Here is a 22500-nt window from a genome sequence, read left to right as displayed (position 1 = left end):
CCTGGCCAGGCCGACGAGTGGCACCAATAAGCCACAAAGCATACTCAGCACTGGGAACATGGTTTGGGTGCATTTTAAGAGCGACAGCAATTCTACCACCAGGTACAAGGGATTCAAAGCAACTTTCACATCGGGTATGTGTAAAATTATGTGGCGGTACGATTGAGTTGTGATAAATGCCAAAAAGTTGTAAGACAAAGGCAAAACAACTGTTGTAGCACTAGAAGCAGCGATGATAGTAGGGAACGACGACGGCTACGGCAACCGGCAAAAGCAGTAATATTATTGGTTAAAAGACGAAAAATTATCTTGCTGCACGTGGGGCACGCATTTTTGAACATTTCTCTCGCGTACTCGTCAAAACTATTACGTGAAATAACCAAATTTAAGGTCTTGGTGACAACGTGGACAAACTACAGTGAATCTTTCAGTCTCACCCTTTACTTCTAATCCGTCTGTACAAATGAAATTCTTAGAAAAACTTATATTTTGAAGTGAAGTTATTGCCGTAGCCGTCAGGGTTTCTTAAACTCCCTGGTGAGGAGTTGGCGCAACGACGACGGCCACTGCAACAAGGACATCTCGAAAACGCCTAATCACAATGCAAAATCATGGGCTCTGCAGCTATCTCGAGACTTTCTCTTTTCAATGAAAACTTAAGGTATTGTGTCGTAAATCGTTTGTTACAATATTTGTTTTGTTGGACCGTACATCCGAACAGTACATTGATGATTGTCATTTGATTATTAATTTGATTGACGTGTACCTCGGTGATTACATTAGCACGTACTTTTGTGTCTTTTATCTCGTTTTGTCCACGTATCAAAGTTCAGTTGAGGTTTTACGATTTCTGAGTATTGTGTACATGGCACGAGTCAAGTGAATTTCGATTAAATCGTTTTTGAATGTTATTGCGTTTTGGTTTTCTTCTGGATCTGTTTTACGACAAATATCTTCTAAATAACGGGACTCAATGCTTGTCCGATAAATAAAAAAACAATTGGACTCGAAAATTTCCTCAGACTGCCAAAATTTTGCTCTCCAGTTATTTCCAGTTTTGAGCAAAAAGAAATCCTGTTATATGTACTAACCAATAAATTATATTATTCTTGCTCTGCGACGTTGTCTTTGCCGTCGGCCTCGTCTTTCTTGAACGCCCTTTTATCATTACTCGCTTATACGCATATCCCCGTCTCCCAACATCGAGTACATGTGTTTGCTTTGCGAGATCCTTGGCTTTCTTCAATGCTCCGTCTATTGTTGTACCACGATCAATTAAAAACCACTCTTGCTTGAAGTACGTCGGGAGTGGGTCGTCCTATCTTCGTTCCAGACCGCGTGCCCAGACTCGCGTGCCCAGACACGCAAAAAACCCTTTACAAAAATTACACGAAAGCCGCGCCGGCCCTAGTCTCCTACGCAGCCGTTCTTTGTGTGGTCACGCAACGCTCCTCCCTCAGGAGGAGCGTTGTGGGTAGGAGATTAAGCCGACCCCTTCATACCTCAATGCTTACCAGCGCTCTTATATATGTAATGCTAGAGAAAAGCCAACAATTCTTAAATTTACCTAAACTCTTTTTGTTTTCTAGGTCAGGCCCGGAGCTTTCTAGTCAACAACGCGTCAACTCTTCTTTTGTTGTTGTTATCTTCAATGGCGTTCACGACAATTTTCATCTGAAATGGCTTCGTCGATCAGATGACACCTTTTCATTTGCAAAATTCGCTATAACGTACTTATCCTTATAAAACAATTGACCTGAATGCAAGTTTAGTAACAAAGTTCCTTTTTTAGCCTAGCTCTAAAAAAATAACCATAACTTTAAAAATACCAAAATAATCATAACTTTAAAAATACGGGAAAGACGGGGTATGCAATACTTTAACTTCACCAGCTTTTAATATTAGAGAGATTTAGCGTAATCGCTTAAGTAAAACCAAAAAAGGATGACCTCAAACGGCAAATATCAGACTGAAATTTTTGTTAAACTGTCCAAATACACGGAATTTAGCCAAGCCTAAAAGCGGAGCTCCAGGGTTAGTTATTCTTACTGACCTTACTTAAACAAGGAATCCACCTTCCCACACGCTTGCCGTGGAAGAACTGCAGTGCTGTTCCCAACCCAGCTTACCACATTTGTTGTGTGAAGCTGCCAGTTAAAGGGGTGTCTAAAACACCTGCCTTCTGTCTTGGCTACGCCATGCAAAGCTGAAACAGTAGTCCATGGCTGCCAATAAATCGGGTGAAATGGTTGTGCGCATGCATGATATGTAGGCCCCACTGGGTTGGCGTTATGGTGTTCACCTTGCTTTTTTCGTTGTAAAACAATTTTGTTTGTTTTTTTGTTTAGTCTTACCCGTTAACCTTCACGATAACTGAATCAAATAAAGAAAACCAAACTAAACTATCTAAAACGAGTTCTTTCGTTTCTGCTCTTCTGAAATAGGTCGCATCATTGAACCTTATCTGATTCAAAATTAAAAATCTTCTCAAGATATGACAAAAATTGCAATAAAAGCGGCTCTTTAAACAAATTAAAACGAAACACCCAGTTTTAAGTTTATATCCCTCTGATTCTTACCCTGCGAGCAGAGTCTCTTTCGATCTTCCTAGATAAGTCGGGAAGAGGAAAATAGACTCTGCCAGCCGGCTCGACATTTCGTGTTGAGCATGCGTTTAAAATTCAAACCTATTCGGGAGTCAGTCACGCGTGACTAGTTACCCCAAACCACAAAACAAAACAAACAATAGCGGGTATTTTCGAACAACTCTGGCAAACACACGACAACCAAGGAATCATTTCCTCAAGATAATTCAAGTTTTTAAATTGCCATTTCAATTTTTACTGAAAAAATTAATAGGTTTCTCAATTCTGCAGATTCTGGTAAACTAGCTTCTGTAACCGACATACAGAGGAAATACTCATGGGAATTTAGACAGTTAAAAATTGTCACGCTGTTGTAAATTTAAAAAATATTGATGACGCGTGGCGATTGATAATGCGCACAAATTAAAAAAACAGGTTTGGCAAGTTGAAACTGGACTGACTCATCCATTTCTTTGGATGAGCGGCAAATCAAAGAAAGTCGAGCCAGCTGGCAGAGTCTTCTTTCCTCTTCCCGACTTATCTAGGAAGATCGAAAGAGACTCTGCTCGCAGGGTATCTGATTCTTGACTTGAATAACTGCGTAGCCACCAGTGTGGTCCTCACCACAGCTATAAATGTCAAACCTGGATTGAAACCGGCAAAAAATGCAGGGAAAAATATTTTCCATACCGTTTTCCACCTGAACACGTAGTATGGCCGTGTAGCCGCGTTGAGCCACAGAAAGCGCGCGAAAATTATGTTCAGGTTTCCTAATTACAAAAAGTTAACCCCGTTTGAGCCTGCGATCCAATCGAAAACTAGTACCTAGTCAGCCGTCAACTTATAAAACAACTGACCTCGATGAGCTCTAAACTTGTGCTCCCGATAGGGTCAAATGATACTGGTCAGCGGATATCTTGTTTTGACAGGTGTCAATTGACCATAATGCATGTCCAATATCAAAGATGTATTGTGTAAACGGCCGCCATGTAAGGAGTATTCATTATTATTATTATTATTATTATTATTATTATTAATATAGGTAATCGCATAAATAAGAGAATACTAAAATTTATATTTGCAAATTACATGTCCTCTTACCACTTAATTAAAACTCTACATCTCTGTGCAATAAGCGCATTCAAAATTTCCTCATATTACTGTATAAAAGTGTGATGTTGTTGTTGTTGTTGTTTGTTTTTTGTTAAAGTGTTTTCCTGCCTATATGAAAGATGCGTTTTCTCTCCCGTCCTCTTCATATGCATGATCTTCGCGGAAATTACATTCTGTCCCTCAATAAAACTAGAACAACCAGTCATGGTCTTAGTTCTTTTTCTTACGTATCAGCCTACCTGATTAGGGGAGCAGGGTTGGCGCAGTGGTGAGAGCACTCGCCTCCCACCAATGTTTCCCAGGTTCGATTCCCGGTCCCGGCTTCATATGTGGGTTGAGTATGTTGTTGGTTCTCTCCTTGCTCCGAGAGGTTTTTCTCCGGGTACTCCAATTTTCCCCTCTCCTCAAAAACCAACACTGCCAAATTACAATTCGTTCCGGAATGCACGGACACATGTTGAACGAGCTCCTGACCCTTCTTAATGTGTTTCATTGGTAAATAAACTCCATTTCCATTTCCATATCCCTACCACTGAGTTTCTTGGCTTTTAATATGCAAATGTTTCTCAGCTTCTGACATTGTTGTTGTTAATTAGTTATTTCTCTTTAATTTAAATTAGTTGTTACTTCTATTCCAAACGGTCACTTCTGAAGATGTATGTCGAGACACACGAAACGTCAAGTTAATGACGTCGTATGACGTCATCAGATCTGCCATCTTGATTTCACTATTTCACCTTAGTTGGTTATGAGAAATGGCAAAAGATCAGTGCAAAATCAAGCCAGAAAGCTTAAATGTAACCATATACATGTAAAACACAACACGAGTACATTTTTACATGTACATGTACATGTATATGGTTACATTTAAGCTTTCTGGCTTGATTTTGCACCGATGTTTTGCCATTTCTCATAACCAACTAAGGTGAAATAGTGAAATCAAGATGGCGGATCTGTTGACGTCAGCGACATCCAAATATACATGTATTGTCATCTTGTAGCGCAAGCTGAGGGTTTTGCACTCCATATGAATTTATTTTACTGTGACTAATTTAACGAAAGCTTTGGGGGTCGATCAATATCACCCCCCCCCCCCCCCCTCCTCAAACTGAACCGGGTACGTGTTTGCTGACGTGAAAAATGCTTGCAAGGTTTATAATTAGAGCTTTCTTTATGAGAAAAACATTCGTATTACTCGTATGTATCCGTATGTTAGTCGTATGTATCCGTATGTTACTCGTATGTTAGTCGTATGTATTCGTATGTATCCGTATGTTCCACATGTTACTCGTATGTTACTCGTATGTTACCCGTATGTACTCGTGTGCACGTGGTGTTTTAGTCATTAGGCTGATTTAGCAACAGAACGGGAACCTCAGCGTCAACGGCGCGCGCAGAATAAACACCAATGAGCATTCAGAATAGAATAGACTCCACTCTTTTCTTCTCTATTCTAAATTCTCATTGGTAGTTTAAATTTGCAACTAAAATGACGATTAGATAGATATTCACGGGGTGGGGGAGGGGGGGGAAGGGGGGTCAATTATACTTGCTTCTATTCATTTTTTTCTAAACCTTCAAGGACATAGTAGAAATCGTTGGTTTTAGAGCGCAAAGGGGGAGGTGTCCCAACAACTTATGGCCAGGATTGAAGTTACTCCGTTACTCCGCATGGCCCAGCCACTCAGCGGGATTAGCTTTTGCTATTTTTGCCTGGCTGTGTTCTCTTTCTCTCATAATTATTTCCTTTCCTTCTTGCTTAAACAATCTTGAACGGCTTCAACTTCATTCAACATTTGTGATAACAAGGGAAATGTTGAATGGTTATTAAAGCTTGTTTTAAATGAAATGCTTTCAACGTCGTTTGAACACGTTTTAACACGGTTGAAAGGCGAGGGAGGGGAGGGGAGGGGGGGCAAACGGTTCCAACATCCCAGTTCAACAAAATCTACCCTGATAGCAATTGATTTCTCCTACGCTTCCCGAGAGAGAAACCACTGCGAGCAACCGTTTGATTTTTCATCGAGCATGTGCGAAGTACGTCATAATCCACGTGATGTATTTGAAAATACTTCGTCTTATTTTGCGGGAAATCACTACACAGCAGGCTCGCCTAAACGCATTAGTTACGTAGCTGAACGCACTCGCAAGCGCCGAAACAAGTTTACTAGTTCGTTTTACCGGTTCAAATTTAATTTATTCGTCCTTGGTGTTGGACGGCGGCTCACTCAAAGAAACTAACCTTTGCTCGCAGTGGTTTCTCTCTCGAGGAAGCGTAGGAGAAACCAACCGCTCGCAGGGTAACAAAATCGGAAGGACGCTGAAGCCGTTTGGGCCGACCTTACCAAAGCGACATATAGGGACTGCTCGGAGTCTATTTTCATTTAGGCAAATTGTAGAATACGAGGTCTGTTCCTTGTCGAAAACTGAGAAAAGAATGCGGAAAAAGACCTGGAGGTAAATGATTCTTGGCGGTCGAAGTGTGGGTGGGGCAGATAACCGAAACGCGATTATTAGCTGTGGTTACATACACCTTGCATGGGTTTGGGGTCTTCCGGAGGGTAAATGGCTTAGGTTTGGTTCAGCTCAGGTTTCATATTACCCTTGGGGATGCGGTTACACAGCAAAAGACTCCCCTTAGGGTAAATATAATTAGATATGAGTTCAGTGACCTTGCAAATTATAAACAGAGAAACAGAAAGATTATGACTTAATGAACTTCGTAACTGACAGTCTGAAGGGCAAATTCATGAAAATAGAGAACGAAATACTCAGTGATGCACGAGACCCTGCCACGTTACCTCGTTCTACAAGTAGGCGTGAAATTAGCCAAGCGTATCAGAGGTCAACTCAAAGCATTGCCATTAGCTACGTTCTGCTTTATGATTGGCCAAGCCACCTCAGAGATCAGATAAACCGTCCTTTTCAACGTGAAGTTCTTTTGTTCTTTTTGATGCATTCATGGAAATAAACCTAGGGCAGTCTCGGTCTGGGAAAAGCGGTTGCACACAAAAACGTCCTTGCCCGTGGGCAAATGGGCCAGTGTAACCACAGCTATTGTACGCAAAATACCTTTGAATAAATTTTATTTATTTCGCTATTTCATTTTCTTTGTAGCCAGTGGACTAGAATCCTACTTAAATGTTGAGATTAGCACCCCAAAATATGGCTCAAAGAACTACCCGGCGAACTTCGAGTGGCAGTGGTTTCTTCTCGCACCGGAAGGACATCAGATTAAAATCACATTCAGCGATCAATTCGAATTAGAACAAAGCGAGTATTGCAAAAACGACTACTTGGAGGTCAGAGAGGCTTCAAGGATTTAAGCAATCTGGTGGAAGGAATTGAAGCAGATTATGGAACCATCCTTGCTACGCCGACGTGTTGCACCAACAAGCCACAAGACATGCTTAGTGCCGGGAACATGGTTTGGGTGCATTTTAAGAGCGACAGTAATTCTACCACCACATACAAGGGATTCAAAGCAACTTTCACCACATCGGGTATGTGTAATTAAGATTATGTCGGTATGATTGAGTTGTTAAAATGCCAGCAAGTTCCTCGACAAAGGCAACTGTCTTAGCACTACGATGATGATGATCAAAGTAGGGAGTTTGCGCAACGACGACGTCGATTGCAACAAGAACACCTCGAAAACGCAAATTAACTATGCAAAACCACGGGCTATGCAGCTATCTCGACTTCCTCTTTTCATTGAACAGGTATCTTATAAATAACGGGCCTCGATGCTTGTCCGATAAGAAAACAATAGCCCACTTTCGATATATTAAAGTGGTACTATGATCAAAAAATCATCTCCTTTTTTTCTTCAGATTTTGAAAGCGTGTTTTCTTAACACCTAACTGGCAAAATTTTGAGCTTTGTGTTTTATCCAAAGGCTATTTATTTTGAGTGTAAGTTTTGGATTTCACGGTCCGCCATTACTCACGTTCAAAACTGGCCGATTGGACCTAAGAGGGTTGGATCAGGAGCCCATAAGTAGGAGCGTACAAGTCCATAGGGTACGTGGCACGGCGTTTTCGGAGACCGATCTATTTTAAGCTTTATTTTCCCGCGAATTCCGACCAATGACAGGTATCGACGTAATCAAACATCACCGGAAGTCTCGGCTGCCATAAAGAAAATCCAAAATGGCGGACAGTAGTGAGAGTGAATTCACCGCAGATTCCTCTGATAGTTCTAGTTATGTTTCAGGAGAAGATTACGAAAGCTCTAGTAGCCCAGAAGAAAGTGTAATAGAGGAAGAGGCGGAAATTGAACAAGTGAGGGTGATTTCTCGTCCATCGAGTAGTAAAAGAAAGAGTTGTAAGGCCCGGCCGTCGGCTACCACTAAATCAGCCAAGAAAAAAAAGAATTATCCAAGCACAAATTCCAGTCTTTTAGATGATGAACTCGACGAGCTGACATCGTGGATATTTTCTACGGAACAGGCAGCCGAAATCGAATGTAAGATTCGTTCGCAACTACTGGAGCACCCCCGTGTGAAGGAATTCTCGGAGAGGGTGCGATTCGCAAAGCATTTGCTCAGCGAGTCTCAGAAGCCAAATTTTCAGCTCATGATTCTGGGATTTTGTCGAAAGTTTTCTACTTTGGTAGACGAGTGTGCTAAGCTACCGGACAAAAAGAACAGGAAGGCTGCATTTTCAGTAGCCTGGATGAAAATGCTTGCGAATTTTACCTGCGGAAAGCCTACCCAGGAACGCTCAATCGTTGAACGATTCTCGGTTGGCCAACAGTTCGCTGATGAATTGGTGCACGGGGTTCTCAGTGTTTTGCACGAAATGGTCTACACAAACGTGCTTTCCCAAATACAACAGAAAAAGGTTTCCTCTGTGACTTCAGAGACAACTTCATCAAAACTCAGTCCGGAGTCTGAGGAAACTCTCTACCGGTATTGTGGAGCTGCCCTTCACAGAATGACAAAGCTTCGTACAGAAACACTACAACAAAAAAAGGCCGAGGCAAGGTATCTGCCGAGAGAAGGGCGACGGTGGAGCTTGAGCTTGAGTTGCTTAAAGAGCTCACAATGAAAGACAAGTCGTTAATTTCTTCCAGCTTACAAAACTTAGACGAAGGAAATCTTGTTTTCCCAAGAACGGAGCTTATTCCTTTTCTTACACACGTGGATGACAATGTTCGGGAGTTCACTTCTGACTCAAACTTGAAAAAGTACCCAACAAAATTTATTGATATGTGCCAGAGTTCGGTATTAAATAACGAGGAACTGGAGGAGGAATTTAGTCTGTTAGTCGCATCGATTGTCTCCACAGAGGCTGCTTCAAACTCTGAAGTTGTAGGTGGAATTTTTAAAGCCCTAGTTTCGAAGTTGGCGAACACACGTATCAACGAATTCATGAACGCTAAGACAGAGAGGGACCTCAAGAGCCATGGGAAAGTTGTTGATGCGGATGAAATGCTTCGGCCGAAACTCAAGACATACACCTTGTCCACCAAACGCAAGTAGCTGACTGTTGTCGATCAAGCAAAAATGCATGTGTTGTGGTTCCATTTTTAATTAATATAGGTAATCGCATGGGGCCGAGTAAAATTAAGGATTAATATCACGCGTGTTTTCTGAAGTTGCTGAAATTGCCCTCGTCGCTGCGCGACTAAACACAAGTGATATTAATCCTTAATTTTACTCGGCCCCATGCGATTACTTGTTAATAACAAAGAGGGCAAAATTTTCTTAACACTGTTGAGGCACCTCGAAAAACAGACAGCTAAGCGGAAACACTCGTTCGCTCAGAAGCAAAACAACTGACAAACAGACAAGCAAGTCAACTTGTTCTTTGCGTCCAAAACGAGTATAGATGATTGTTATTTACATCCACTCGAGAGGAAAATACGAGTTTCATTCGTGAACAACTGTAACAACGATTAAACCAAATGTTAAGCTTCAATTTATTTTATTCACCTGTGCTGTAGAGGTTTTTACCACTTGCAAATACGCATCCGTAAACATAGCAAACAGTTTGTCCAAAGAAATCCACCAAATTTGAGGTACTCGTTCCTCCTGTCAATGGCAAATTGTTCTGTGACCTTTTTTGTTGAGGTGCAAGATGTCGTGGTAAACTGAAAGCCCTTGACGAAAGGAATCATTTTGTTTTTCAACCACACAATCCCGCTACGCCGGGCACCATGTAAGTCGATGCTAACTCTGATGCAAGTTTTAAGCTTTTCGTGAAAAAAATATTTTGCCCTTCTTCTTGTCACTCGAAAATTCAAATTCAGATCATCTTTTAAAGCTAGTTCTTAATCTTTATGCCTTTTCGGCGAATGCAGCGCGAATTAAAAGACAAACTTCGATGAAGACGAAGTTGTTTTGCTCAAACAGAAGAAACCAACTGAATGTGGAAGACGTACGTTCAGCCAATCAGGAGCGAGAATTTTTGGCGCTCGACCAATCGTGAGCGAGTAATTTTGCCCTCTTCTCAAGCAAAATTAAGAAAAAATTCAGTAATTTTGCCCTCTTTGTTATTATTTTGAAAAATAGGAAAATAAAAAAATTAAACTAAGTGTAAAACACAACACATAATATGACAAATTGCTTGAGAATTTTTCTGAAGCGATGCCAGCTATATGTTTAATTTATTGTTTCAGAGTAGCACTTCTTTGAAAGATTATTTAATTTAATTTTTTATTTGGGTACAATCATGAGGAAATATCTCCAGACAGCCTCTTCATACATGATTGAAACAGTCTTGACAGTATTTACAACTACTGTACAGGCCCCACTTGTTCGAACGAGGGATAGAATATAGCTATCCATTGGATAAGTCAATTGGCTTTGCCAGCGCTTATCCGCTGGATAGCGATTTATCCAGTGGATAGCATTATCCACCTTTTGAACAACAGAGGCCGGGTGTACATGACATCAATGACAAATGCTTGTTCCTGTTTACTTGAAATCAGTCTTGTCTGGAAGTATTCTCGATTAAAGGGGCAACGTCATACTATTTTGGGCTCACTTTAGAATTATGCTACAAGATGCCTTTAAAGAAAACCCCTAAATGATGATACAGTTTGTCTCTTTACTATATTTGTAAACTGAAATTATGTGTTGTCTTAAGTTAGTTGTTATCAATGGCAAGGTGGAAGTGGATTGCAACTTTAAAGAATTATACCAATATATATTTTTTTTCATCCCCCATCAGGAAAAAAAAAAAAACCAAAAAGAGTATTATGGATGGCTTTTCCTGCCAAAATTCATTTGAAATCTTCCATTTAAAATGCCAAAGAATATTTTACATGTAAATAAAGGGAATACAAAATTATTTTGTCATTCTAACTCAAAAACAACAAAACTGCAGTGACATATCCCCTTTAAATTTGAAAGTACCTTCAAAAAGCTGTTGTTCATTTTTTTACAAGTGTATTATGCTAGCCAAGCAGTTTGTAAAATGAACTCTCACCTACGTGACCAATGATGGTTACTATAGTTATTAGTTTTGGAGACAAAGGGTAGATTCTTGGAAACAAATTAACCTTGAGCACTCCTGACAATAACCTATAAGGATGCACCACACTTGCTGAAAAGACAGGCACTGGTGCACACAATCTTGCTTGCAATCAATTATTGCTCACTCATCATATTCTTGATGATAATATTTTAATTGGTGATGTTGTTGACTACATATGGCCAATGAAATAAGAGTTAACTTACTTGATCATGTACATGTATACTGGACCCAGTTAAGAGTCCCCAAGTCAAGAGTACAACTGTGATTTGTTAGGACATTTGAGTACTCGACAATGGCTGACCTGGGATTGTTAGCCATAATGATCATCCCACCCCCATGGCTGTTTACCTGTTGATGACTATCAATGATAGCACACAAGTCATTCCCCTTCACAAAAAAACCCACAGACTTTTCAGCTGCAATAATTATACCATAGTGGTGAGCAGCACTTGATGAATGAATAACCCTGCTAACGTGGTTAACTAAGTCACTGAAATCATTTGCATTTGTGAATCCCATCAACTGATCAGCAGATTCAATACTAAATAAATCCCCCACTGTATTGACAACATCTTCTACATCTAAAAAAATGCTAGTATCAGAGTACAACTCATCATAAACTTCATTTCCATCACAAATGGCATTGAGAAATGAATCAAGCCAAACATTTGGAAGTTGATCCCAGAGTAAAGAAATCTCTAGTTTATTCTGAAAGCAATAGGCTCCAAATTTCACTGCAATGAGGGTACATGCATTGCTTCCCAACCTGTCCCCAAAAGTTGACTGTGAAATGTTTTCAGGGAAAATAAACACACAATGGTTAAAAAACTTTTGACTCTGAACTACAAGGTTGTTTATGGATCCCACAACAGCAGCTGCATCTGATCCACCAACATTGATAGGTACATCCCTGTAACCCTTTTCTGAATACTCGTTTCTGTCCATTTCTTTCCTCTTTATAAGTTTGCCAAGGGCAGGACCATAGGAAAGGGCAGACAGATTCCCTCCACTTGCAAACTTTAAAACACTATAAATGGACTCGATCGCACTACCATTTATGCGAAGTGGACTGATAAAATATCCCTCATTGGATGAAACATTCTTAAAGAACCAGTCACAAAATGACAAAAACCCATGTACAACAAGGCGCAGGAGATCCCATGTCTACAAAACAAGAATAGATCAACATTAGCAATGTAAATAGTATTACTGGGTAATTAACTAAAATGCATGGTACCTGTAATTCAACAACAATTATGGGTCACCTCTGGTTGCCCGAAAGTAGAACAATGATATTAGTATTTATGGGCTAAAAAGGTTAAAGGGTTTTTGGACTTTCCCCAGAGAAACATCTGATTGAATGCATAGCCAGCTACTATGATAGAGTATTGGTAGTCTATCTGCATGTGTAGAGGTACTAGCAAAGAAACTATTCTCATGTAAAAACACACCTGCCATGCTAGAAACTTTTTCTGTCTTGATTTCTTTGAATTGTCTTCATAAACTGCAAATAATTACAAGTTTTAATGAGTGGGAAAACTAGTCAGCTGTGTTTTCAGATAACAGAGTATTTATCTTCAAAAACTGCATACAAGACAATATTACAGTTGGTCAATGATATTACTGATACTTGAAATTAACACCAGTGTTTAGTTAAGTTTGTGAAGGATTAGAGCCTTTGGCAGGGTGACTGCAACAGCATGAAGCCAATTAATGTGGACCTGTATAGGACCAGACATTAGTGGTGGTCACAGCCAGGGTTCATTGCATCCCTTTAGTGGTTCTTTAATGTCCTGCACAATGAAGTATGAACAAGTGTTGTGAGATGGGACCTACAGTTCAACATCCTTATATCTGAGAAAACTATTAAGTCTAACCATTTGCAGATGTCACTACAAAGGCAGCACTTTCTCCTCAGTTATTTAAAGAGGGTCATGGAGGGGTAAGCATTGGCCTTTGTGTATTGTAAATCATAATAATTAAACTGTAATACATTAGATTCAAGGTCCTTTTTTTATGTGTTCAGGAATAAATTTGTAATTTACCAATTACTTCTAATGTAATTGACCATTTACCTGTTCCTTCATGGCTAGCACACCAATTTTCAAAAAATTCCATCCCCTTCCTTACGTTTGCTAAAACAGGGCTCTTTTCATCATTAATCCTTCGGCGGCTTAGGAGACCTTGCTCAAATATCAGGTTGCATGCTTCTAGGTACTCTGCTGTCTTTCCACATGCACTTGCATCTTCATTTGGTTCGTTTGCAAGGTCTTTGATGGCTGCTATCATAAACCGTTGCTACAAATAGAAATTGAAAGGCTCAATCCTGCATGATTTAAAAGGTGATCCTTGCTATCAATTAATCCTCAGGAGGGCTTTGCATCAAGCTCGGTTACGTGTGATGGACATGTACTAAACCTACCTACCTGCATTATTTTCGCTGGCCTCACATTCAGGCGCGTCCAGTTATCCCTGTATACAAATGCATATTTTAACCCAGGAACTCTACGGCTCAGCCCATTTTCTGCCCTTTCGAGTTCTTGGGTAAACACCCTCTCAACTGTGCTCCATCCAAATTTTTCTTCATCTTTGCAGAAGTCTTTGGCACCCTGTTCCCTTGAACTATAAAGGGCTGCTATCATGTTTTTCAGCTACGAAACAAAATGAGTTTTTATTTCATTCAATACATTTATTCATCAATAATTTATTTACTCAGCTAACTTATACATCTGGATTAATAAAATAGGACAAATTATTTCATTACTGACACACTTTATTACTTACTCCACTTTGTTCATTCATTGATAAGATGTATAATAAACTGTCAGAGAAAATAATAAACTCAATTCTCAAGCAAATTATTACTATATTGAGTGGTACTGCAAAATCTATAGCCTAAGCTCATTTAGATAAATCCTACATGTGCAGATGAATATCTGCATGTTTTGCTCACGAAAATGTGTTAACTACAGTCTCTAAAACATGTCAGAAATCTGCCTAAATTTAAACAAAACAATGGGCAACAATTCAGCCCAAATAACAGTACAAACAAATATATTACAATACAGTGTGCACGTGATACACACCTGATGGCTTGGGCATATCATCAAGAAAATAGGGTTTCCCAGTGGGTCCTCTGGATTTGTAAATGAGGCATCCACATAGTAGCATTCCCTGGATGTTTCAGCATCAGGTCTAGCAGGAAACTGAGCTTTAGGGTGGCCAGAGAGAAGCTTTAATACAGTAAGGTTTGATGATGCTCCATCACACAGCATAATTGACACCTTAAAAACTCCTGCAAAACACTGGATTGCATAGAACTTCCAACAGGAAAGTAAGGACCAATTAAATCAAAGTTAGAGGTTAGGTCTCTCCAAAGGAACTGCACTATGTAAGACGCTTTCTGGGCACCAGGCTCCACCGCTGTGCTGAACACATCGTGTAGCACCTTCAGCTCATCCTCTGAAGTACTAAAGCCAGTAATGCCAGCCCCTTTGAGATTCCAGGCAATTTTCATCTGAATCTGCAGTGTATAATAAAATAATGATATTGAAAATTAATACACTATGTCAGAAAATTTGCAAATCTCATGAAATATGTATACACATGAAGTGTTTTCAATTGCATGCAATTGACAGCATTTTTATTTACTCCATCCAGATTTACAGACTACTATTATTCTTCATTTGCTTCTAAGTCACTTTTTAGATCCAAAACTACCTCTTCTGGTTATGTGGAGGAAAAAAAAACAAAAACAAAAACATCCAATTGAAACTTGATTTACTTAACAAATTATATTTAACACCTTTCATTGAACTTCGCGTGATACATCTACATTCATGTTCAAACCAAGAAAAACTCACCAATTCACCAGTTTAATAAACAATTTTTACATTTTTGTTCAGGGGTTTACTTGTGAAGAAAATAAGCTTAGTGCAAACCTTGACTTCATCCCACATCATTACTCCATGCCCTAATGGTCTGGGATGGCCTATCCTCTCTCTTTCTTTTTGGAACATAGTGTAGGTCTTGTGCTGATTAAGCAGATACTCTTCATCAATACCAGCCTTCTCAGAACCAGCGTTGATGACTTTCTTCAAGGTTTTTGAGTGAGGCAACTGCAAAATCTTCAGATTATGTAATGCCTCATATGCTGAAGGGCTCCTGGTGTAAACAGCCAGGGCTATGCATACGTAAAAAATAAAAAGAAAAAATGATTTTTGTAAATTAACTTAGAACTATTGAATGTCAACATACATCAACAAATAAATTATTATAACAGTAAAAAAAAAATAAAATTACTTTAAGAGTAATAAGTAATGACAATGGACAACAAGTAATAAATTCACGTCATTTAAAATTTAACAAAGGTAAATGGTTTTTAGAGAAGAAAAATTAAAATAAGTAACTACAATTTCAAATAACATTAAAGTTTTCCACTTCTTTTCTAATTTTAATTTAAATTGTGAGCAGCTTTGTCTTTGTTATGTTCAAATAGCATTCTCCAACTCATTAATAGTTCATGAAGGGAAATTGAAGGAAATCATTACCATAAACAATAATTTAGATCTTAAATCACCAAATTTTGGGAACGGCAGCTTTTTCAACACTGTGTTTCATCTGATATCCAGAGACACCTTGAATTCCATAAATACTAAAGGAAACTTCACGTTTTCAACTCACTTATTGTTGCTTGGAAATTGGATGAAACAATGTGTCTCATGTTTGATATGCTGCATCATGCAGATCAGCCAAAACTTAAAAAGTGAGAAAATCCAATGGTATCATGCTCAACAATGGTCAAGTTCACTTTTGGTTCTGACAGAAAAGTCATACTTCTTGTACAGGCAACAGAATGCAGACTGCACTCATCTCAACCTCTGTAAACACTCACCAACTCGAATGGTTACTGCTGACCAACGATTTCCATTTTTTCCAGTAACTGTAGGAGAGAATTATAGAACAATATGAGTTTACAATTACGAGCATTGATAGTTTTTTTTACTGAGTCATTTCTTATATTTCTTATTCTGTGATTGGTCAATTTTTTGGTCCGTAACTTCAAGGTAGACACCAGAATTTTCAAACAAGGCCTTTCTTTTTTATTCAATTCAACTATCACCACCAAAAAGGCCACAAAATGTAATAATTAATTGTACTTTGCTTGATCTGATAATTACCATAACATTACACAAAGTTTTTAACATCTACAAAATTTATTTGTCTTCCACATATTTATTGTCCTGGAGAAAGAAAGCCATATTTATGAACATCCTATTAGGTCTCTATAGACCTATCATACAGACCTTGAACTTGGCTAACAGACTAATCCCCATTCACACCAAAGCTTGAACAAAATTGTTTTAAAACTTGTGTAAACATCTATGGTTTAAAATACAGATTTCTTTGCAAAAAGTTGTTTGCTGGTTTTTGACAACTACAAATTTAGGGCAAATGTAAAAACAAGTTAAAGTTCACTTGAATTCTTTGTCAACTTCGTGACTTTTTTGGAACCTTGTTTAATAAACGTGATTTGTTAATGTGCATAGGGCATATGTATATAAAGAGGCACAAGCAACATACTATGATCAAAACAGAGGCTAATTAACGAAGTGAAAGAAAACCTTAAAAAGTACATCTTGGAATTAAAAACATAAAGATTGCTTTAAAACTCACCATTTTTTCTTTGATCTTTAAAGAAACCGTCCCTATCTTTCTCCCAAATACCCTTGACGCAATTTCCTGCTTTGCAACCCTTCTTATCCGTGAGCTGGTTCCCCTCGCTAAAAATCGTTTCAAGCTCTTGCTTCCCTTCGTTCGAATTTTCTATCTCCTGAACCAGCTTACAAAGCTCCGACGACTGCTCCTGTGGCAATTCAATGCTCGTTTGCTTGTACAGTTTCCTGACTTTTTTAGTCATTCGAGATCGTAGTTTCCTTGTTTTCCCGAGACGAATGGACTTACTTCTTGGCGTCAAATACTTAATTGCATAATTGCTGCTGGGATTTTGTCGCTTCTCCCGTTTAGATGAGCTCAAGGACTGTTTTTTGGCAAGGGCATTCTTCACGTATCTGTAGCACTCAAGACACTCACCGCACATCTTTTGCATCTGATCGTAATTGCTACCAGGGACATGCCAGATCTTGCAGCCAACCGAACGAACATAATTTCTACCATAAACGCTAACGTTTTTGGGAATATAACCCAGTTCTTTTTCTAGTTTTTCTTCGTCACTACCCACCAAACCAGGGCACAGCACATGCTTTTCGGATAGCCATTTTCGAGCAAGATCAATAAGTTGCCCGGACTTAATTGGCATACTCAACATTCCAACTTGGAGTCTTGTGTACTCTACGATGGGGCTATCTATTTGCCATTCACCGTTTGGATATACCAATAATCTTGCAGCCTGAAATGGGCCTGAAATTTCAGAAAACGGCAAATCTCTGGAGCGCTCAACGATTAGAGCAAAACACGGAGCTTCTTTCGATTCCGGAAACGGCATGAAATCCATGCTCTTCACTAGTGATCTCACCTCACAATAATACCCGGCATCGGACAAGATAGTTGCCCACTGCTTTAAAGCAAGATTATCTTTGCACTTGGAAGCGGTATCTTCTTTTCTTTTCTCTTCTTCTTCTTTTCTCTGGGCCTGTTTAAGTTCGATGCTCCGCTTCAAAACGCTCTTCACGGTGGAGGATGATGACTGAGTTGACTTTCCTCGTAGAGTCACCTCTTGCACTTGCAAATGTGGCTCCTTTTTTCGGAACTCATGACAGTCTTCACTTGAATTACACCGCTTCATCTTTACGACTGGTACTAGAATATTTCATAACCAAGATTCACATTTTACACACTTCTAAAGAGGATTCGGTCTTGTTTCAGACATCAGACACTAGGCCGAGGAAGTCGATCAAAATTCCGCAACTACGTGCGCGGAAAGTGTTCAAAGTCTAATTACACAGAACTACGGGAAAGTGCTGTTTGAAGAAAAAAGGAGTGGAATAGAGGAAAACGGCTAAACGGAGCAAAAACTGGGACTTTTATTCAGAGAAAAGTACTCTCGAAAGACCAGCATGGCGCCGCCATTTTTTTTTACATCCCGATGTATCACATTTCCTAGCACCGGAAGTAGACTTCCATTTTTACCGCGAAAAAGTGATCTAAAAATAAATCGGTCTCTGAAAACGCCGTGACATAGGCCCAGTATGGGAGTTGGACGCTCCTACTTATGGGCTCCTGGTTGGATCTAGAGAAAATGACGTCATTTACTCACTAGCTTAAAATTTCAGCGTGTAAACGCAATTTATTACATATGCAAAACACGGGTTTAAAAGTCTGGGAGCCCGAAACTCCCGTGCTGCATATTAATTCGTCGCGTACAAACGCATTGCACTCTTAAACTAGTGAGTCTTTGATGTCATTTTCTCCCTAAAGTTAGTAATCGGACGAATAAATAAGAAAATTCCAGTTAAAATAAACCGGTGTCTTTTTAAAATCAGAACTTAAAACTTGGGTCAGTTAGTGTTTAATAAACATAGTTTTGAAACCCAAAGAAAAAAAAGAATTGTTTTTTGGTCGTAGTACCACTTTAACATTCAGTCCTAAACAAAAGGCATCATCACGAGGCTCTGGGGAATAAATATAACGATTTGTATGAGTTTATTCCCTAGAGCCTCGAGATGATGCGTTTTGTTTAGGAATGACTTTTAATATATCAAAAGTGGGCTATCGGACTTCCTGCCAAAACTTTGTTGTCCAATTATTTCCAGATTTGGTCAATAAGAAATCCTGTTACATGTACTTTAATCAATAATAGAGAGCTTTAGCAACGACGACGGGAACGGCAACGAGAACTTCATCAAAAAACACAAATTCTCATCATTGTAATTAATTCAGAACTATTCCAATTTTTTTTATCGCGAGAAAGGTATGGCAGTCCCTCAGGAATGAAAACGTTATGATCGACGCATTATTTAGTGTAGAAAATGAAAATTTATCTTTAAATGCTGACGTACTTCATAAAAAATTAAAGATGGTCATTAAAAGTTGTAGTTTTGCTGACGACGTCAAAGAAATAGACAGAAATGAAAACCGCTCGTGCAGAGCGTGCAAAGCTATTGTCTTTTGCCACTAAATATGCAAATTCGTGACGTTCTTGTTGACGTCGCCGTTGTCATTGCTAAAGCTCCCAAATATTAGGGAGCTTTAGCAACGACAACGGCGACGGCAACGAGAACGTCACAAATTTGCATATTTAGTGGGCAAAAACAATAGCTTTGCACGCCCTGCACGTGCGTTTTTCATTTTTGTCCATTTCTTTGCCGTCGTCAGCAAAGCAACAACGTGAAATTATCAAGTTTGAGGTGTTATGGAGAACAACAGCACTTGGAGATAAATTTTCATTTTTCTCCCCTAAATTAAGCGCCGCTCGTAACGGTTTCATTCCTGAGGGACTGAAACACCTTTGTCATATTAAAAGGCTTGGAATAGTCGCGAAGTGATCGCAATAACATGAATTTATGTTTTTACATGACGTTCTCTTTGCCGTTCCCGTCGTCGTTGCTAAAGCTCCCTATTCTTGTTCTACGGCGCTGTCTTTGCCGTCGTCCTCGTCTTTCTTGAACTCCCTTTTATCATTGTTTTTGCTTTCGCGATATGCTTAGCTTTTTTAAATGCTCCGGCTGCTGGTATTAATTGAAAAACGCCCTTGTCGGAGGTACGTCGGAAGTGGGTCGTCCTAGCCTCCTCCCAGTTACCTCGTTTCAAGACAAGCAAAAAAATTTTCACAAAAATTCTACAAAAGCCGCGCCCTTCATAATACACTGTTTAGCAGCGCTCTCATAAAAGGTTTCAGAGGGAAGCCAACGATTCCCTAATTGACCAAATCTCTCTTTGTTTTGTAAGTCAATGCCGGAGCTTTCTGGTCAACAACGCGTCTCTTCTTTTGTTGTTAGCTTCGATGACGTTCAAGACAATTTTCGACTGAAATTGTTTCGCCGGATGACACTGTTTATTTGCTTTATTCTCTATATCCTAGTTATCGTAACCCTCATAATTGACGTGTATGCAACTTAAAAGCAAACGTCCTCGTTAGCCTAGCTCTAAGAGACTCAAAAATCAATCTACAAAAGTACCGCAAAATACGGGACAGATACTGCATGCAATACCTTACCTTCGCCAGCTCCAGAGCTCTCAATATTAGAGAGATTTGGCATAATCGTTTACGTGAAACCAAAGGAGGATGACCTCATATTCCTTTAGTGAACCGGCAAACATCAGATTGAAATTTGGGTTGTACCAAAAATAAGAGATTTTGCGGTTCTTAGCTTATTTCTTACATTTTAGCTACAGACATAGAGACCCTTCTTAAAAGTGACAGACAAGTTAAAATAACAAAATGTTCATGTTTTTATGACAACCAACGGCCGGGGCTGCCGTTTTACTGCGAAAACGCGCATAATAAATGCTTCAGCGAATTTGTAATGGTAATAGACTCAGTGAAGTACAATTCTAGGAGTAATCGGGCGAGTAATTTGAAACTTTAATGATTCAAGGAGATCCTGGATAACAGTAGTTATTAAATTCTCAACCTCGGATAATGCATTTCGCGTGCTCTGATTGGTTCACTCAATCTCGGTTATCAGCTCATATACCTTGGTTTGACCTTATATGGTAAATGATTGCGTTAAGCGTTGCTAAACTAAAAATGTTTTCGTCGGAATGCCAAATTTCTCTTTGAATAAAGCCAGAAAGGAGAAAAAACTTTTTTTGAGGAAAGTTTGGATCAATTCCGACGTTTAGAAGTACGCGAAAAGGCAAGAAATGTTTTTGTGATGAGCCTGCGTCTTTCTGACAAAAAAGGTATTACACAACATCGCATCAGTTCTCATCAAGTTTTTTTCGATTTCGCTCGGATTTGCTCACTGTTTCCGCTCGTATTTCGTACTTTTTCGTACTATTTCGTATTTTTGGAGTTGAAGGAATTTAATAAAACAATTATTCCATTCGCGCTTGTTGGATATGAGAATGGTTATAGCCAACTCGGCGCTACGCGCCTCGTTGGCTATTTACCATCTCATATCCAACGCGCGCTTATGGAATAATTGTTAATTATTAAAAATTAGATCATTGGATAATGCAATTCGAGAGTTTTGATTGGCTAAGCCATCATGGGTTATGAGCCATTATACCATGATGTACAAACACGACAAGCATATGCGTGATTTTTTGGGCCTTTTTAGTTTTATTGTAGTCTAGTTTTCTCTCGTTTGGGGGCGTGCTTAATAAAACAATTATTCCACTCGCGCGTGTTGTATATGAGATTATGATAGCCAACTCGGCGCTACGCGCCTCGTTGGCTATCTATCATCTCATATCCAACGCGCGCTCATGGAATAATTGTGACCCTATTTGGGAAAAGCAGGCTTAACGAAAATAGTGTTGGAGCGTTTTTCATTGTAATGCATTTTCAAGGCATTGAAAATGCGTTGAAGAGCATTTCCATTGCGTTTTAAAACGTTGGCAATGTTTTTCAACGGAACCGAAATGCGTTGCAAATCCATTTCAAAATCATTTCAAAACATTGTCAATGCGTTGTCAAACATTGACAACGCGTTTAATGAAACCGCCACGGGTCGTTTGGAATCATTCATAGCACCGCTACTATTAGTTACTACGAAATCTTTACAACGAATTGTTAACCCGTTAGCATGAACTCTAGCACGTACGTATCGGTTTGAATTTGAGCAGAAACACCACATGGAGTTTTCCTGTAATTTTGCAGAGAACGCGACTAAGTGTAAAACTCAACTATCCTATGGCTGCTGTCACTTACTTTTTTGGCTTCAGTTTTTACGGTGTTGAACGAAATTATGGCAGTAAAAAGACTGTCTGATACAAGCGTGTGTTTCAAATGACATTCGATTTGAACAATCGATCGAGTCTTAAATTTCACTGAATTCAAATCGACCGTTTCTTGGTGAAAAACTTATATTTTTGGTTTTACGCTTTATTGTTTATCGTTTTGAGATAAAACTTTATGTGTAACCAATACGAAAAATCGGGCCGATAAATTGATCCTGAGAATTTCACAAAATACCGCAACATCGCAAACATGATTTGAATTTCACACGGATAACAAAGGAATGTCAACGTTGCGCACGAGCGATCACGAATTTGAACTGCTGATACAGAATAAATTTTGTTCTGCGGGCCTCCTAAAATTGCTTTTACACCAGTGCAGATTAAACCCTTTTGCAGTTAAGTTATCAAAACGGTCAGACCGTCAGTTCGCTGACCATTGCAATAAAACACCA

General features: G+C 39.2%; 2 protein-coding genes and 1 pseudogene across 2 annotated transcripts in view; 1 reads left to right on the top strand and 2 right to left on the bottom strand.

Annotated features, from left to right (window-relative positions):
* LOC138054441 (bone morphogenetic protein 1-like) overlaps positions 1-1678 on the top strand; it is a 23640-nt gene extending 21962 nt beyond the window's left edge. Inside the window, exons 3-4 of the mRNA XM_068900878.1 lie at positions 1-134; positions 1590-1678. The exon at positions 1-134 is cut by the window's left edge and continues 259 nt beyond it. Of these exons, the coding sequence (XP_068756979.1) occupies positions 1-134; positions 1590-1678 (223 nt within the window). The remainder of the gene's footprint in view (positions 135-1589) is intronic.
* Positions 1679-11389: 9711 nt separating this feature from the next.
* LOC138054440 (uncharacterized) lies at positions 11390-15905 on the bottom strand (annotated as a pseudogene).
* On the bottom strand, positions 15226-18418 carry LOC138050870 (uncharacterized). The gene is made up of 2 exons (XM_068897132.1): positions 16077-18418; positions 15226-15365 (listed from the first exon to the last, which is right to left on the bottom strand). The coding sequence occupies exon 1, from the start codon at positions 17985-17987 to the stop codon at positions 16848-16850; it is 1140 nt and encodes a 379-aa protein (XP_068753233.1). The 5' UTR covers positions 17988-18418; the 3' UTR covers positions 15226-15365; positions 16077-16847.
* Positions 18419-22500: the final 4082 nt, after the last annotated feature.

This window comes from Montipora capricornis, chromosome 6 (assembly GCF_036669925.1).
Source record: "Montipora capricornis isolate CH-2021 chromosome 6, ASM3666992v2, whole genome shotgun sequence".
NCBI classification, from domain to species: Eukaryota; Metazoa; Cnidaria; class Anthozoa; order Scleractinia; family Acroporidae; genus Montipora; species Montipora capricornis.
The sequence above is the reverse complement of the archived record's forward strand: the minus strand, read 5'-3'. Positions and strand labels throughout refer to the sequence as shown.

Coding starts and splice junctions, on each gene's coding strand:
- LOC138050870 (XM_068897132.1), bottom strand. CDS start 17,987: ATGAAGCGGTGTAATTCAAGTGAAGACTGTCATGAGTTCCGAAAAAAG.